General features: G+C 43.8%; 1 protein-coding gene across 2 annotated transcripts in view; it reads left to right on the forward strand.

Moving 5' to 3' along the window:
• sima (HIF-1 transcription factor component sima) overlaps positions 1-16,918 on the forward strand; it is a 30,118-nt gene extending 13,200 nt beyond the window's left edge. For both annotated transcript variants that reach the window (XM_018024050.2, XM_026813245.1), the window contains exons 8-14: positions 11,013-11,475; positions 11,659-11,878; positions 12,286-12,632; positions 12,806-13,047; positions 13,128-13,273; positions 13,351-13,808; positions 15,603-16,918. In XM_018024050.2, the coding sequence (XP_017879539.1) occupies positions 11,013-11,475; positions 11,659-11,878; positions 12,286-12,632; positions 12,806-13,047; positions 13,128-13,273; positions 13,351-13,808; positions 15,603-15,923 (2,197 nt within the window). In that variant the 3' untranslated portion in view covers positions 15,924-16,918. The remainder of the gene's footprint in view (positions 1-11,012; positions 11,476-11,658; positions 11,879-12,285; positions 12,633-12,805; positions 13,048-13,127; positions 13,274-13,350; positions 13,809-15,602) is intronic.
• Positions 16,919-19,219: the final 2,301 nt, after the last annotated feature.

Here is a 19,219-nt window from a genome sequence, read left to right on the forward strand (position 1 = left end):
AAAACGAAAAAATAGTTTTTTGCAAATTACTCGTAAACTATTGATGCTAGCGAAAAACTTTTATACAGAAATTGTAGATCTCGTCGTCCTCTACAAGAAAGGTCCTATGCAATTTTCCCGTATCTCCAAGTGTTTAGGAGTTATTGACCAAAAACGAAAATTTGGAAGAATTTGAAGGGGTACGATTGGGATACCTTGGAAAAATCTCGGAAAAATCGAAAATTTTTTTTTTGTGGTTCATTATTAGCAATGTTCTTCCGACGTCTGATTTCTTTGTAAAAAATGCGTTTAAAAATGCGTTTCTAAAGTGCATAAGCTTTTGGGATTGACTATATAGCCAATACATGCACTGCATACAGTCCTAAGAGTTCTTACGCGTTCTGAACGATGGAAAAGAAAAAAGACTGCAGCGGCCTCGCCTCGGTATTTTTCATCGATTTTCACGGGCCTTCTCACCGGTAGAAGGTCAACTCTTTAAAGCATGGAAGTGCCACTCCAATTCCTGAATTCCAATTTTCCACCAGAGAGAAAACAGAGTACTTCTTCTAGATATCTACTGCTCAAGGTGTTAACCATTTTCACGAGAGCAATATAAATCGGAGAACTTATTTCCTATTGCAAAATCACTATCTCCGTCTACCGGGAAATAGCAATCGGTTTCTAATTAAATTTCGACAAATAAAATTTCTGCCGTTCAATCGAAATGCAATTATGGGAATTCGTCGTAAGTAGCCGATCGTGGAAGGGTTTCGGTGGGGGCTAACGAGCTCCCGAAAATAGGGGCAGATGGGAGGAGGGATCCCGCTGACTGGGTGAGAGAGGAGATAGTGAAAGCTCCGGGTTGCGAATGCATCGCGAAGGGCAGAGCGCGGCGCTTGCGTATCGTCATCCGCGTTCCTCCCGCGGTCGTCGATACTGCTCTTGTTCGTAGAGCACACACAGTGTCAGTCGGCGCGACCCCGAACGAAAGTGAGAGCACCACGAGAGATCATCCCGAAGCGAAGGGGAGAAAGTCGGCCCGCTCGGCGCACACTCGGCCGCGCGGGACACCCTCGCCGTTCGGCGCACGCAGTCCGCTTTGCAATTCCGCGAGCGCGATACTATCCGCTTCTCAGACGGGCCACGGTGTTCGTCGCGTTTACCTCCTTCCAGGGGCAGAGTGTAAGTAACGCGAGAGGCACCCGTGTGTCACACCTTGCTACTACCGTGAAAACGCGAGGAGAACACCCCATCGGAGATCGATCCCGGTTGTAAACTGCGTTTGCTAGGGGTAAACCTCGTCCCACTCGAGCTACCTTGAAATCATTGACGGCCGCCGCGTTCAAGAACTTTTCTTTCATGCTGCTCTCACTCTTTGATCTCACGTCAGAATGCTTTAATCGTCGAATGTCTGAGATTCCTTTCGATCGCGTTCATCCATATTGTCAGTGAAACGAGGTGAAACTAATAGTGAAAAGATCGTCGAGTCGTTTCGAAGTGAGATTCAGCTGTGGTCGCAGCTTGACAGATTTCAGAGAATACAGTGGCTGCGAACAGTAGTATGAGCTTCATAGCAAAGAATAACAAGCATTTGTCAAAGCGCGGACTAGAAGTGTATGACCCAGAATCAGAAAATAGCTAATGATAAACACGATAGCGTGCCAAGTGCCTTTTGCAGCTAAAAATTATTTTGGTGAAGAAACGATTCGGTGACATGGTGGATGATCAGTATAAACTCACATGACAGTATTAATACGCTGGGAGAATTCAGGTCTGATACGATCGATCGATTTGCTCGCGCAGCCACACGTTTAGTTTCATTCAGAAACAAGCTGGCCAGTTTTCGGATTGAACGGTGAGTGGGGAGAGAGATGGGTGTCGCGCGTACAAGGTGCTACCGGAGTATCATAAATGCGGTGGACACGGTTCAGAGATGCAAAATAAGATGGACTAGTTTTTTGGATGTACTGAAAACGGTAGAATCGATCCGCGGTAATCTTAAAGGGGATGGATCCGGAGGTGTCGATCGGGATATATGAAAATATATGCGTCCATTCGAGGAGTTCTCTGCTTAAACGGTTATAATTTCTACTGAGAATTGGAAAAACGATACGTTTTACACGATCAGAAGTCTGTCGGACGATATCGTAGCTAATTGTGACGCGTCATGCTTTTTAAAGAGAAAAGATAGTGCGGTTCTTCGGATTTAATGGTCGAGGATATGGAAGTATTTCTTTAGCGTTCACAGAAGCGCACCGGACGCGATATTCTTCGAGCAGATACACGTTGTGTCCGGTTGACACACGATAGCAAACTAGATCCTTCTTTGAAGCTAACGTTACCTAATGGACATTCAGGTTGTACGCGAACCTGTGGGAAGCGCTTCCGGTAGGGAAAGAACTGTAACGCGTGGGCAGACCGTCCTCCTCGTGACACCGTTTCCCAATTGCAAATTTCAACTTTATTCCGACTCGGAACGTTATCGTATTATCTGCATAATGCTATTCCAAACTTCCTCGGAGTCATCGCTTTCGTAGAAGCGAAAGATTAGCAACAGTTGGACTCGCGGTAATAGTAAAAAGTTTTCGAGACAAAAATTTTCTGAGACTCAGAATTTTCTGATCTAAGATTGATTAGACACAACGGAATATATGCAGATAAAACATTATTTACCATTTATCTCTGAGTACAAAAAATTATTGTATTTTACATTCGCGAGTTATGCTTACAGTTCGAAAACATTATTAGCATTATATTTATTAGAAACGACGTACGTACGTCATAAGATTTGCCGAGTGTAAAAGTTACGACTATTTTATGCTCAAGGGTTAAAGTGTATTGACTTCAATTGAATCATGATCACCGTCGTGATCAAATCGAAAGAAAACGAGTACATACGTTACAAATGTATCTTATAGAAATGTGTAATTGGGCCGTTTCATAACAGCGGACTTGTAATCTCGACCGACTCTTGCCGTTATCAATCCGCGATAAACTCGCCGAAAGAGCGGACCGAACGCTGTCTAGCACGAGGAATAAACTAGGTGTATAGAGTTTGTTGTGTTGTACGGGGCATCCATCGAACGTCAGTAACGCGATGACCGCGTGCCGAGTCTGAAAATAATCATTGTCCACTCGCGTCAGCGCGACAACAACCGGGGACCCGCTGTTTTGATCTCGACCCGATTACGCATTACGACCTCGAATAAGAGAGAGAGATAGATAAGAGTTTCTCGATCAGGATCGATATCATCAGAGAGACACGACCCACGCGTTTTTTCCAGCTTATCAATTTTGAACGCGTATGGCTATAGGTCAGCCGTGGAACATGCGAGGCGATCGTCGTTACTCGGTTAGAACAGTCTTTTTCCATCTCCGTGCAACTCGGTTGAGTTCTCTCTTATGTCATCGCCTCACGCTTCTCAAATAAGAGGCTAACAATACGTACGCGCACCGCGTTATGCAACCCGTATAAGTAGATAACGCGCACGGCAACCGAGAGTGCAGATATCGTGTACTCGCGCGCCGGAATCAATCGGATCACACTTTCGTCACATGATGAGAAAAATTAGGCGATCATCCGTTTCTTCGAGTCGGAGATCGTCTATGCTCGACCGCAGATCTTTCCGAAGGATCGACGTTACATAATCGAGAACGATGAATAGACCGCGAAGTTTCATACAAAATAACTTGCAGGGCGTCGATTTGATGAATCACATTTAATAAGAGTGCATTTTTGTGTTGACACCTTAGGCATTTCCGCGTTCTTCTTACGCGTTCTAAACGCATAAAATCCGGAGTCTGAAAACTTGTGTCAGCGTCATATACGAATTACTTCGCATGATCATTCTTGAATCAGTTTGTGAAAGGCCAGAGGTAAATTCTTAGTTAATAGGTGTTGAAATTTGTTTACGGAGTATCACGAAGCGCGTCGTTCAGTTTTCGCAGACCGGGAGCGATTCGCGAGCAGCCTTGACTCTGCCTAGCCGGTTCGATTGCGTAAGAATAATTTTCAGTGGCGAGAGGCGTGGAACGAAATCAGACCTCGATAGATTCAATAGGTGTATCACTTGATTCCTCGTGGAATTGCAGCCGTTTAACGGTCTTCGATCATCTCCGCGCTCGTTCCTGCGTTATTTATCTCGAACCGAGCCGCAGATAACGGACTCGCAAGATTCTCTCGCGATCGTGTTTGTATTATTAGAAAAGTAAAATTTTCCTCTACGTTCGAATCCTTCGGCCTTGTCAAACGGTCCGACTATTATTCTCGCATCGAGTAACTGCACCTTGAGCGATTTCGTTGAAAGGAACAATCGAAGTCTCGCCACGGATTCTTGGCACGAGGCTCTCTCTCATCAGTGGTCCGCTGTGATCCTACACGTGCTCGACCACAAAGGACGCTCCATCCCCGTTTCCTGTGTTACCATTTCGTTTGACGAGAGTCGATCATAACAGTGTGAATTTTTTTCCAATTAATACTTGCGAACGAATGATTCACGAACGAACGGAAAGACGGAAGAGGTTCAAAGGGACGGAAGGTGAATCGTTCGATCGGTGGATCGAGATCAAGGCTAAGAGAATGGGCTATTAATATTCGTCGAATTCGTGACCCGATCTGGCAGTCATCAGAAACGTTCGTTGAACGCGAAGGCAATTAGCGTAGTCAGATCGACGGAAGATCGTTTACTCTTTCCAGTTCGATTTGGGACACCTCTCATTGTTTCCTGACCGAGTTCTGGCTTTATTTCGAATATGTCGCATCAAACGACGAACGTTGAATACGTACAGAGAAATGAGAACTTACATCATAGCTCGTTTCATTCTTCCATGAAGAAATCGTTAGAAGAGAACTTTTTCTAAAAACGAGTACTCCAAATTGATCGAACGATGAATAGGAGCCGACAGTGATAAACAAAGTAATTTATATTGCTGTCGCTCTTCCAAACACTCATCAGTAAATATTTTTAACTCTAACGACTACGACTCCTATTAAATCCTGTGATTTACGATCGTTCAAAGTATCATTTAGCGCTGTTCCTATTACCCAAATATCATTCGATCAACCCATCTAATAAATACCGACTGAGTTTCCTCGTAACATCGGTGCCCCGTTCTTCCCTCGCGCGAAGTTCGACGTCCCGAATTGAACGCGGGCTACGCGGGATATTTTTAAAGTTCTCCTCTTGCTGGACTACCATAAAACTTTCTTCTTTACGAGATCTCCAATCTAATGGAATTAATGACCCGCAGAGATATACCACTAAGTGTTTTCTTTCTCAGAGGAATAACAGTTAACACGATTTTCATCTTTCGTTCTCGTACATCACGATTTTTCTGAATAAAATCCTCTAGTAATCAGGATTATTCCCCTGTGCGTGAAAATGTTCCGGTCTTCTGATTTCTTCGATGTTGGTTCGCACTAATCCTTTGGGATCAAGATTGAGAAAAAGGCCTGTCCCTTTTATGGCTGCTCGCGACGTTAGTTAGAAAAGCCGGAGGCTTTGTCAGTTAAAAAAGCTAAACAAGTTTACAACATGTATCGCAGTACTCGACGATCGAAAAAATGTAGCCAATTTTTACATTCGATTATCGTGAATACGCGAGCATCGAAAGTCTATCGAACGATCTAATAAATAATTGATGACGATTTTTTCGTTTGGTCGTACGCTGTCGATGAATGGACTCGTAAGAATTCTATACGTGTGTCACGAGAACTCAGATGGATCGGGACATCGAACCTGCGGCATCGCGAAAGCACGCGAGTATAAAGAGAGGGAGCAAAGGAGGAGTAGGTTATATTTCGGTCGTCCCGTTGTTTGTCCGTCCAATTTATTCCGTCCCACGCGTTTGTCACAGCTTGTTCCACGATCTATCTATTTTTTTCCCCTCCCACCGCGTAGTTTTTCCGGGCTCGGTTTCGCGATTGAGTAACCCGCCACGCTTCTCGCCTTCCATCGGATTTCGTCAAGCCGCGGTTTATCTCCAGGTTCGCAGATAATCGCCCGGCCGAGTTTAGTGGACGCGCCTCGCCTCGAAATTCTTTAATTCGCAGTAGTTCGCTAGCCGCGAGCACCGAGCCGCTTCGCTGCCAGTTCGATCGACGTTCTCCGATCGCGTGACTCGCCGTTAAACGCGAACCAGACGTCTCCGAAATCGTCGGGCAAAACGGCACGTGATACCCACTTTTTAGATAACGAAGTATAGAATTCTTTTTACTACCGATTCACCGTAGATCCAGTGTTCAATTTTCACAGTGTGTTGGGTTGAATAAATGCAGGAACCGTGACTCTTTACCAGAGGAACTTCGGCAAGGTTTCTGATAAGAGGTGCGGAAATCCGAGTGAATAACCGACAACGTTTTTGGGGTCGAATTTACTTAGAGTTCCTTGAAACTGCGACTATCGATAATAATTCTGAATGGTAAAAATGGAACGCGTTCGAATATATCTTCTTCGATTTCACTGATCGTATTAATCAGTGGTTCGCGTGTGGTCGTTCAATGGTGATACCGGCTTCCGTCACGTGTACATTTAATTATTAAAACCGGAACTGAAAGTGCGCGCGTACGCTCGCATATACCCGAATTCCGCGGTGTGTTTGCCCCGGCTAGAACCATCGTCCGTTCTCTACCGACGTACGGAATCTTATGTTTACTTGCAAATTCGTTTCTTGCGATATTGACGGCATAACTCTAGCCATGAATATTCAGATCATTCTTATGCTTATATCATGTCCACGCGAATAATTCTCTTTTCTACTGCATGGTTGTAGAAAGAAATTTTCCAAATTCAGAATTTCCCATGAAAGGCGTTGAGCGAAATATCGCTTTATTATCGCAGCATCAAAAGCAATTAAGAACTAGAAAATTCAATTGATCTACGTACGATCGCATAAATACGCTTTTTGGTGTCGTTCGCCTAAAGGAGCGACTCCTGATTTTCCTAGACGAACCTTGTTTCTACGATTGGGATTGTATTATTAATATTGTTCGACTGAATGAGTAACGCGAGTCGCGACGCGGACGGCAAGTGCAGCAAGTGCCTCAGAGGCAGTACGTAGACAGAAAGAGCGAAACTCGCAACTCGCCAGTGCGAGCGCAGCAACGTTTCACGCTGGCAGTGTGTCAGTGCTGGTGGTAATCGCGCGGCTTACGGACATTTGCCGGAAAGTGCGTTTAAGATACCGTCTCGAATCCTGTCGACCTCCTCGGTTCAATCTCGCGTTCCTCTATCACCCCCCTCGTACCTCGCCCCTTCGTTCACCTAAAGCCAAACCCTCCACGATAGAAAGCTTATTTTTGAAGAAAGATCGAGCAGGAAGAACTGTTTACAAGTGAATCGGATGGTAGTATCGATCGGTGCGACGGATAGAGTTCCTAGTCTCCCACAGAGAAAATTGTTGGAGGAAAACAGACGATGGCAGGAGGAGGATTCTTCTAGATTTTCCTAGCACGAGGTATATCGAATTTCCCTGGTCCGGTCGACCGTCTGTGAACGCGTAAACAGAACGCGTTTTTCCTTCATTAACTTGGTTCGCCTTAACGCAAATCACTTTCCTCGACCATCTTTCATACGCTTCGATTACTGTCAACGATACAGATAAGAGAAGAGTGTGTTGGCACTGGGACGAAGCTGGTTTCTGTTTATTACCAGATCATTATATTTATTCGTCGAACAGTTATAGTCAATAATACAGGAATAAAGAACGAACGGGAATTAAGAGAAGAAGCTACACATTGCTGACTTTATTAACGCGTTCAACGAATCCGATGGAAGGTAGCCGCTCGCACTCGGATCGCGCGATCGATCAATTTTCACGGAGCACCAGCGTCGTGACTGCGTTTCATTACGTAACGACGCGTCGTTCGCCGTTCGAACCCGGTGGCAAACACACGCAGAGAGGTAGGATCTTTTCCCGTGGCTAGTACGAGCGAAACCGGACACGATTCATTTTCTTACCCGATCGCAAAAACCATTGTAAACACGTAACAGAGTTTTTAATCGACGCCCCCGGTTCTCGTCACGCGATCACTACGTCTACCGTACACGTCAGACGGGCCGGAGGCTCGTTCCGTGGCAGCGCTTGCCAAAATTCTAGTCTGACTATCTCGCGTTGACGAACGTTATTTTCGCGCGTGTTCTGCGGAAGCGCGTGCCCCGTTTCCGCTTCAAGGGCAGAGCAAGTCCCTTGGACCATGCCAATTCGCTTTGCTCCGTTTATTAAACAAAAGATCCTCGATCCTAATAAATTCGTTGTTCAACATCGTCGAAGAACGAACGATCGGTCGAACGTTAGTTGCCAAGAGATTTTGACACTTGGTGAGAGAAAATAAAGTCTTCAAACTGACATCGCTTCAGAGATGCTTTATTCGTTAAATGCTTTCTCGCCATCATTTGAATCTGAATTTTGGTCGTACCGTTCTGGTTATCCAGATGTTTCGTGACATCCATTCGTTCGATGCCAAAGCACGGATCCCTTTTTCTCAGGGCGAGAACGAGGCAAAGGCCGAGAAGCGAAAGAGAACGCGTGTCGATCACGACTCGTGCCAAAATCTTTGGCAAATATTCTCTCTCCCTCCCGATCCGTTCGTGAATTCTCGTTACCAGTAAGAAATGTAAATATCGCGAGTAGAATTATAACCGCGGATGATCGAGTGAAATCGCGACACGATGAACGGGAAACATTTTTCCGATGATCAGCGAGTTGCCGAAAAGGAATTTATCAAATGTAATCGCTGAAGCGAAGAGGGGATTGATCCCACGTGCTCGATTGCACAAGTAACCCGGCGGTCGGCCGTCACTCTATTTTTAACAATACCGGCCGCATATTTAACTTGTACCTAACTCAACCTAATATCTCACTCGTGCTTCGCTCTCTCTCTCTCGTTGGTTTCCCCTGTTCGAGACTTCGGAATCGACGTCTCCTAGTCCAGTAGTATCGCACTGCCAGCTATAATAAACACCTGTCCATAGAAATGTTCTCGGGATTGCCGCGATTCGAAAGTTCGAACCTGGCCGACTTTGCTGTCCGTGAATTCCAGGGATGATTAGATCATGAGGGCCGCGGGATTCGCGAATCAGGCTTGCATAACGACGCGTGGCACGATAAAAACCATGACTTGGAGTGGGGCTTATTTTTAGTTGGCCGACTGTTTCGTGTTTGGCGAACGATGATCATTTCTGTCGAGCCCCTCGCTCAAGTAGAGGAATACACGATTGCCGCGGCCTCGTGGATCACGCCTTTCCGACGAGGTGCTCGACCCCGACCGAAACGACTGATTCATTAATTTTTTATCCGATGACAAAATCTCCATTTTTTTCTGATAAACCTGTGATCAAAATTTGTCTCTTTTTTCCCCGTTCATCTTCGAATTCGTTTTATAAAAGATGAAATTATTTATCAACGAGAGTCTCGTACACACTTCAGGCTTTCCCGCCGAGATTCTCTCTGCGTGATTGCACGCATCCACAAAGCGCTCCTACCGTTCCACGTTTGGGGCCCCGCTGGTCAATTTGCGACAATTACCAAGCCGTTGCGACTGGTTAAAGTTAGTTAGTGCTCGACTCTGGCTGCACAACGCGCGCGACTACTCGTTTTCCGCCGCCTCCTCTTTCTTTTCTACTGCGTTCAATTCCAGCGGGAAACAAAAATATCTGATTGATTCGATCGCGTGCGTTCCTTTCCTCGGAATAAAAACACAGTTGAGGACTGTATTACGTGAGAGTGGCTTTTCCGCTTTTTTTCTGTCAATGTGTGCAAGTCGTCAAAGGCAATTACAATTATAAATAATTAAGTCGAGGTGACCGAAGTTCTCCTTTTTTGTCAATATTCCTTGCCGATTCGTTTACATGCGCGTTACACAGTAGCTGCCGTTTGATCGAACGATACTTAAAGTAGCCTTCACCTTCGCGATAACCCGTACGCAGCCGCGAGACTCCTGAACGTAGATCAACGCAGAGATGGCTGTACTGAATTTCTCCTAAATCTCCCATCTTCGCTGGGAGGAAAGTCTTGAAACGATAAGGGAACGATTTTATCTTCGTAGTAGCAATTCGCGACAGGGTCCGATGGTGTAACAACGTTTCATAACGATTGCAAGATGCAATTCCATCGTTCACGTGCACCGAACGCGTAATACATATTTTCTTTATCTGAAGGGGTTGCGAAACTCGATCCACGGATTCGGAGTCTAGCGCCAGATATCGCGAAGCCATAAAGATAAACGTTAAACCCTCGCAGATAGATTTCATGGGAGGAAAGATTTTAAGTGTATTTTCTCATACTGTTATGACTGGATTGCGGATTTTATGGATTTCTAGCAAAATTAAATGAGAAAGTACATGACACGATGTTTAAAAGATTAAAGAGTATTCTTAAATTGATACAAGTTTTATCTCGCACAAAGCAATCCAGTAATGGGGATTAAAAGGGGCATGTTAGCAACGAAGTAAAATCTCTTCATCCAGTTAATTAAAATCGATCAATCAATTAAGTCCGCTGCATTATGGTCGGATTAGAGAAACTAGTATTAAATATTAATAATCAGGAATTCGTTGGGCTCGACCATGACCAGTTTAAGAATTGATCCATGATTGAATGTCGTCGTAAATAATAAAGAGAGAATATTCATTGAAGAACTTGTTTTCGAGAGCACGCGTTCCGCAGCTTTCCGGAGCCTATCAAGCGTAATTGTTACATAAGCGGAGGGACGCTCGCCAGAGTTAAAAAGTCGTGGCCATGTGCTTCTCGCCTCGGTTCGTACGAGGGTCAGGAGCCGAGCCGAACGAAGGGGAACAGTAGCGTGGCTGAATAAACTAGGCCGGGCTCGGGTCGAACAGCTTGAAACGAATGTTTCAAGTTCTCTTTGATCTGTTTCCCTCATATTTGAGATCGTTGCAAATCCTTGTCAATTAATTACGCAGGATCTCATTTGCATTGTCTTCATATGAAATCACTGGTCGAAGTTAAAGATCGGGAGAGACGATCGATCGAGCGGCAACAGTTTGTATGAGGATAGGAATTTTTGTTTACAGCGGCGTGGAGCGCGAGGATGAGGTATACAGCGTGCGGCAGCTCGCAGCACGTGAGACCGAGGCGAAGGCAGTGAAACCGAAGAAGAGCGAGAAACGTCAGATCCACGTTCAGATTCAGGTCAAACTGAACACCGAGAAGTTCGTGGAGGACGAGTTCGAGGACGAGGAATTGCAAGAGTGCTCGTTGCCCACGGTGAAACCGGAATTAATCCCGAAAACGCTCGATCCCGTGCAATCTGCGACGAGTACGGATTACGGACCGGCGAGCAAACCGAAGAAGAAGCTTGTTCAGCTTCAGGACGGCTCGCGGAAGGATAGTACCTTCCCGAGACCGGTCCAACCTTCAGAGAAATCATCTATCGGTGTCCAAGCTCTTAAAGACTCGCTCGAAGAGTCGCTCAAGGAGAACAGCGAGCCTCTACCGAAGCGAGCCGCCTCTACCCCCAAACCATTCGTGTTCCAGGTATATTTCCGATTTCAGATAGATTTAATGAGAATAACAATTGATTTGACGTCTCTTCATTGTTAAGGAAGGAATAAGATCCTATCAAATTCTTGGTTAAATCTCATTAAATGGAGTGTCATTCGTTTATGGAGGCACAAACAATTGCCTTGAGAATCGTGAATCAGGATAAATTTGATTTAGGGTAAACCGGCGGTGGAATACGACCCGGAGACGGCGGTACGTCAGGACAGACCCCACGTGGTCACCAGACACCTGTTCGCATCTATCGCTTCTCAACCAGAGCCACAGATCACCTGTAGACCACCGCCACAAACTGCGACTGCGAGCATATTCGCGCCTCGTACCGAGGACATGAACAAAGGCTTTTTGACTTTCAGCGAGGATCAACCAGGCCTTACGAGTCAGTATAAAAACCCATAGTGCTATTTCCCTTTCACCACGTTTCTTCTGAGATGCATTCGTCTTTGTATCTCTCTGAGCAAACACAGTCCGTAATAATCGGCAGATAAATATTGCGATACGTAACTTCGGGAATTGATAACGAAATACTATAGTCGGGACAAACAATTTCGTAGGTGAAATACGATTTCTGCGAGAGTGAGTCTCGCAGGTCTTACGCGATTATTTATTACCAGAAGTAAATTATTGCTTTGTGTACGTTTCTACTAGCAGAAAGAACCTGCAGATTATTTGTTTTAACTTGTGATCGATTTGGAAATGCGTGGCAATTATAAAATTGATCGTTCCCCGTCGCGGAAGTAAACCGCGATCGATCAAAATTTAATTTCTCTAATTGGATTGTCACAGTGCTGAAGGACGAGCCAGAGGATTTGACACACCTGGCGCCTACACCGGGCGACGTATGCGTTCCCCTCGAAGACACGCCTTTCCTCACGGACATGCTCGACGAATTCATCCTCGGCAACGATAATTACTGTCCCCTCTTGAGCCCCTGCGGTACCCTCGCGCCCGAACTACGTTCTGCGGATTTCGGCGATCCGCTGAAGGATACCGAATTGGTGGAGTCCACGAGGAATAAGAGCCTGGGTGAATCCTTGGCCGATAGCGATCCGTTCATGTACGGCGATTCGCCGAGCAGTCCTTGTAGCATCGATCCAAGCACTGTTTCGCCGCCACTCACCAAATACCGTCAAGTGAGTCGGGTTATCTCTCTGCTTTTGCTATCGAGGACTTCGTAATGAGTGGAAATCTTATCAAACACGGTTTACCACTCGAGTTTCTCCTTCGTCTACTTGAATCGAGGAATGTTCGATAAAAATATGAAATCATCCCTTCGTTTTGGTTCTATCAATGCTTTACGTTGCAGAGCCCGGAACAGAGCATAGATTCTTTGGGCAGCCCTACATGCGGTAGCGGTGCCGAGGGAATGTCGGAGGACGAGATGTTAATGTTAGGTTTGAACGACAGCATAGCCGACGACGAAATGGCACTAAGGGCACCTTACATCCCGATGTCAGATCAAGACGAAGCGCTCGACTTGTTGATCAGTAATGACATGGTGATGTGGAGCCCGCCACAGACGACGGATCAGAAGAATTGTTTAAAATGGTACGAAATAAGAGAGGACTGAAAATTGAACGAATGCAACAAGTGCACGACGAAGAGACTGACAGAATTAATATTTATAGGATGGTAACAGAGAAGGAACAGAGGACATCGGACTCCAGTTTGGCGCAACTCTTGAAGACGGACCAAGTTGTTTCCAGAAAGTACAACGATCACGGTGGGGGCTTAGTAAATCCGGTTCAAGTTCTTGGTCAAATACCTCGAAGAAGTGAGTTTGAGCCTCGTATTCGTAAGAAGCCTTTTTTTGAAAGTCTGATACAATCGGTTCCTGTCATTTTGTTTCAGACACAAATTTAGATAACTGCCAGTGGTCTTCCAAGGTGGACAGACCAACGAAACGCATTCACACTGCCTCGATCGACACGGGAAATGACAATAAGCGCATCAAGTGCGAGGAGTCCGCGAAACACAGTAGCCTGGAAGATCAGTTGCTGAGCAAGCAGCCTTCCTCCAGGAAGTCGTCGACCCTTGGTAGCAGCCAACTGCTACGTCGGTTGGTCTCCCAGCAGAACGTCCTCAGGAACAATTTTGCGAACGAATCGTTCGACGGTTCAACAGTGAACGGTCGGCAAAGCGATGATCGCATGCAATTGGAGTTGAACGACGGCGAGGGGGACAGTGGCGGTGGTGACGAGGATGGAGGGTGTCGTCGAAACGGGGAGAGCGTCGACGGCAAGCCGAGTTCGCAACGGAACTCGGCGTGCAACAGCGTGCTAATGAATCTCCTCGTGTCCGGCTGCGACGTGAGTGCGGGATACGTTTGCTTCACGAAACCAAAGCCCTCCAAGAGCATCGCGAGCACGTGAACCGCTCCGCAAACGCGTTTCCTTTTATTTACGAACAGTCATGTCTTCTGCCAGGAACGGTTTTGGGTCTTTGATAAGGATCGCGAGCCGCGCTTTTCAATTCGCGTTATGGAATATCGAAAAAGCAACACCAGGTCGTCGGAGACGATCGAACGCTCCGAACGCGGGTGGATCGTTGATCGATTCTCTTTTTTATTTACCTTCGGCGTGATTGTTCGATCGTCAGGTATGACGAAGGGGTCTAGAGGGGTGGTCTCGACGAAGACGATGCTCTTATACAGTTCCACGACAACGACGAGTTTTACAAGTTTTTCTAGAAGAGTACAATCGCGATTCGCAACTATAATCGCCGAGAGAACGAGTGTGTGTGAGAGAGAGCGAGGAGAGAGAAAGCTCGAGTGAATGTTTATATAGAATACTTTCAGAGTCGAAGTGACGGTAGAAGAACAATGATGTTTGATAGCACACGCGAATCTCTTGTTGATCTTTCAACAGAGCACGGAGATAGTGAGTGAGTGAGTGAGTGAGAGAGAGAGAGAGAGAGAGAGAGAGAGTGACGTAACTTCGCTCGGTTAATAGTTCGTTTAAACTGTGTCTCGCTGTTTGAAGTCATGTTGATGTATTCTACTTCAAAGTATATGAAATTGTTGATTGAAGATTGTCCAAATACATTGAACATTGAACATCGAATCATCTGAACTGCTGCGTTTCGTTTCCTCCTTTCTCATCCTTCCGTTCTTCCAATCATCTTCCACTTTAAATTCGCTTTAAAATGGGAGTACTTTCTCTTGGTTTCTAGCAATCATCGTGTCAAGTGTCAAGCTTTACGGAGCGACAACAATTTCGTAGAACATATCATCGCGAGCGTTAAACCACTCGATCGTTATCGATCGCGGAGATTATTGAACCAGCTTTTTTCTTTTTTCATTTCCTCTAACAGAGATTAAATGAGAAATATGGCGTCGATCGCTAGTCATAATCTCAAATAGCGGAAATTTTTTTCCACTGTCATCAACGATAAAATATCTACGATCACGTTACGCACGTGTGCAAATTGAAATTCAAGTGAAATAAATAGAGAAAGAGAACGAATTCCGTGAATTTAAAATTCGATTTTATCGTGGTTGATATGACAATAATTATTTTACGATAATTACGTTAACTATTGTCGAAGCTAGATAAATGCCCGAGTTTTATTTCAAACAGAGATTGTGTAGAAACACGCAACAAGTACGAAGATAATAATTAATACCCAGACAAGTTTAAAAATGATCCTTACTATTCCTGGTCTTTCATACGAAACGCAGCAACCCCTTCACGAAACTACGTCACGCGTTTATGACGAAATCAAAAATACACGTTTACTCTTGGAAGGCCGAGGTTTACTTTGGTGCGGCGTAAAACATTGCGATATTAATTAAATAAAAGATATGTAAAGTATCAAATATTTAATTCTCGGATAAAACGGTGTAACGTAACTCAATGATCCTTTGAAAGAAATCAAGAAATTCTTTTTTTTTTAATTTACTTAGAAGATATCTAGAGTATGACTCTTAAATAATTACATTTATCAGTCAAGTACACTGACTCCAGCTTAACGAATGTGGCACCCTATCGTTATCTAAGATCAAGTAAACAAAATTACGAAAAGGTCACGCAATGTTCAACGACGCATCGCTCAATGATCGGAATTAAACCGAGAATACAATGAATAATGAACTAATTGTTTAGGAGAAGCTGACGGACTCGAGAAGCGTACCTTCGATCTACCCCAAGAGTTTGGCTACGCCGTTGATCGTGAACCTGGAGGATCACCAAATGGTGCCGCAATGCTCGGATTCGAGTGGATCGAGCTCGCCTTTCGATCAACTGAGCCCGATCGCGAGGAAGGAACTAAGTAACGCGTTCATCGGTCAATCGATCGTTTCGCCAGCCTCGCCAATTGCCTCGTTCGATGGTTTCGATGACTACGAGCCGAGCATGACCGCGAGCGGTTTGCTACAAGTCGAGCCGGACCTTTTCGGAAGTCTGTTGGATCGGAGTCTCGCTTAAATGATCATTTATAACATGCAATACTATTCAGAAGGTGGCAAATGAAAGTTTTAAGACGATTCTCAGGTATTTTTCTTCACGACTTTACCTATCGTCTAAGTATATTCGTTAGCCAGTTAAGAATTCGCGCATTATATTATCGCAGTGTTTAATTTTAATTTGAAGTTAGAGTAACTATATTTTGAAACCAGAGACGTCTACGAGATTTTCGAGCTATACCCTTATGTTGTTTTAATCACATCGACGCTAATAAACTGATCCAGATCACGTATACGAGTTAAGCATCGTGTGCAAAGATATTTTGCACTGTCCATGTATTTTCTTTCCATAGATAATTGTGCTAACACTATATGTTAAATCGCGTTCTTTTCACGCGCAAGTGCCAATGCATTTTTTTAGACAGTCGTTGATCCAGTAATACGAGACATCGGGAGGCGGATAGGTTTTACGATACCGTTTTTACCGAGAACACTTATTCCGTGTATGGGTACAAGAGTAACACAGCATAATTATCTGATTTTACGTCCACCGATATAGACCGTTAACGAGTTCGACGGAAAACGACTCGAAGCATATAGAAATATGCATTTGTTAAAGCGAGGAAGCGGAACAATAAAATAGGAAGCGAACCATTCGTTTTACGATGTTGCGGCCGGTTGCTACGGCGCTTAAATATAGCGAGATTGACGGGATTTATCGCGATCTTCGTCGTTGTTACTGTTTCATTTTTATAGCTTTTAACGAGGCCCGATCCGATTATTATCTGTTGTTATTACTATCTATTGTATCATCGTTCGTTTTATTTTCCATGTAACTCGTTTCGAGAAACAGACTCTTGGACAAAGCTAAACGTAATTAATTATTAGCCACTGTAATAACGTCAATCTTTATTACTCCATCGGCTTCTGTATTTTTATTACCATAATCTAATAGTTATTACTATTAATCCTGTATCTAAATTACTGCGTTGGTATACCTGGGATAAAAAAAAAAAATAAATGATCAGTATTTTACGTAATCATCGTTCGTTCCCTGAGAACCGATGAGATTCCAATTCGTTCACAGGCTCAACGAAGTAAAGTTATGAAAAGAATTTCTGGAATATCTGAATCATATTTCTATCCCAACTGATAATAAAGGATTTAATGTGCCCTCGTGCTGGCATAGAGAAATTCGAAAAAATTCTGTCCTTTTTAAATAATAAGGACATCATTCATGTAGAATAGCAGTAATAAAATAACGTCAAGAAATGATTTGATACGAAGATATATGTATACATATAATTTTCTACATTTATATCACAAATAATATATATATATATATATCAATTTTAGTTATAAGATTACTTTAGTTATTTAGCCTCAAGCAATGTATAATTCCAACAGTCTTGTATATGTTGTATATTAAAGAGTTTCAATAAACGTTCAGTTTAAGGATAATTCAGTTTTTTAATACCTTCAAAAATGAGTTTCAATAAACGTTCCAATTTTTTAATACCTTCAAATATTAATAACAAATGCAAAAAACTAAACTCCAGTTCAATGTGAATGCAACGAAGAAATCTGATTAAATCTTAAATCCTTCTTATCCCTATCTTTCGTGTCTTAGAAAAAGGAATTTAAAACCCGATAAGAAACCTTTTGAAGAATTATTACGCTCTTACTTTCGCTTTACCCTGCTTTGTATCTAATTCATCTATTCTTCACCCACCCAAAAGACGGAAGAGGTAGCAAAAATTTACGCGGTACTTAATCGCAATCCTTAAAGGAACTTATATACTTGATGTGCTTCTTGTTCTTCTTCGTGCTTCTTACTTTGATGGTACCGTCGATGACGCAGAAACAGTTTCACCGTATCAGTGAAATATTTGGGCTTTTGATTTTGCGCGACTCTACCGCGATATTCGTAATTCGCGACGCTACAAAACTAATGAATCAAACTAATTTAATCCGAAGCAAAATTTAACAGGAACAAGCAATGGAAAAGTTAAACTCTAATTCAATATAAATACAAGGAACAAACGCGTAATCATGATGCGCAACGCTACTATTAAAACGTGACAAGCATCTCGCATCTCTAATTGCAAAATCGATATCTCAATCTGCAATTCTAAGTAAAGCGCGAGCTGGGATAATCGTGACTCTAATACGAACCGTGATTTTAACTCGCAACTCTAATGCAACTCGCCTAAATAATTCGCGATTGCCCATAACGTTGGGGCGGCAGTGGCCAGCCCGCTTGCTTATAAACTAAAACGAGCATAGTGACAAAGTAGTAATTGGATGATTCCGCATTTGGGAAATTGTATGAACACAATTTCTGAATGCACAATCATTGGTAGTTGCCTCTTCCAATGGTACATATAGTACTCCGGGCCTCTTCAGCCGTAGCCTTTTCATTCTTCGGATGATGTTGTCCCAGTGAGTGACGAAGAACGTCGTGCAAGAGTGGCATTCGAAGAATCGAGTACGTGAAAACAATATTTCACTGTCGATCGGTCGAACGCAAATTTTCAGGAACAGGTTGAACACAGCGAGAAGAAAAAGACGCAAATGAGAATGCGTCAACCTGCCCGGCCCTACCTACTTACATGCTAACAGGCGCACCAGAAGTCAATTACCTGCCTGCCTGACCATATCCCTCCTGTACATATTTAAGAAAGGCAAAACAGACAAACCAACAGACTCATACGGTACGACGGTACGTACGGGCTCTCATTTGCTCGGATGCAAGAGTCTGCAGAAGCCGTCCCGGGACGACTCCACACCCGAGTTTAACATACAGACAGATTCACACTTTGAAATATGTACGTACCGTTCACCTGTAATCGGCCGGCGAAACTAGCTATTACAGCGAATTATTATATTAACTTTCCGAATGAAATGTTCACCTGATGAAACATTTCGTACGTGTGATCATTAGTTACTCATATGTATTAGTAGAATGTGAACACACGAAATGAACTATCAAAAATATATTGGATTCTTTCACCTCTATTTTAATGAAGATGATTCTAATTGTAAGTTATAGATTTCTATATATGGAATCTATCAAGAACTCAAGTACTTAAAAATTGAATAAAACGTTCCTTCGAGAATTGACAAATAATAATGAGAAGAGACTTTAAGTTTTCAATTGTAAAGAACACCGACGCAAGTCCACATGCGGAGATTACGTCGTGCACGATGGATAAGCTAGCCAGCCGGTGCACTTGTAAACTATCAAATTCTTACTAACTACAAAGAATTCATCGTGCCTATCACCTATCACCCACTCAAGTAGCACCTGGGCACGTG

The sequence above is a fragment of the Ceratina calcarata genome, unplaced genomic scaffold, assembly GCF_001652005.2.
Source record: "Ceratina calcarata isolate Rehan_Ccalc_2016 unplaced genomic scaffold, ASM165200v1 scaffold321.2, whole genome shotgun sequence".
In the NCBI taxonomy this organism is placed as follows: Eukaryota; Metazoa; Arthropoda; class Insecta; order Hymenoptera; family Apidae; genus Ceratina; species Ceratina calcarata.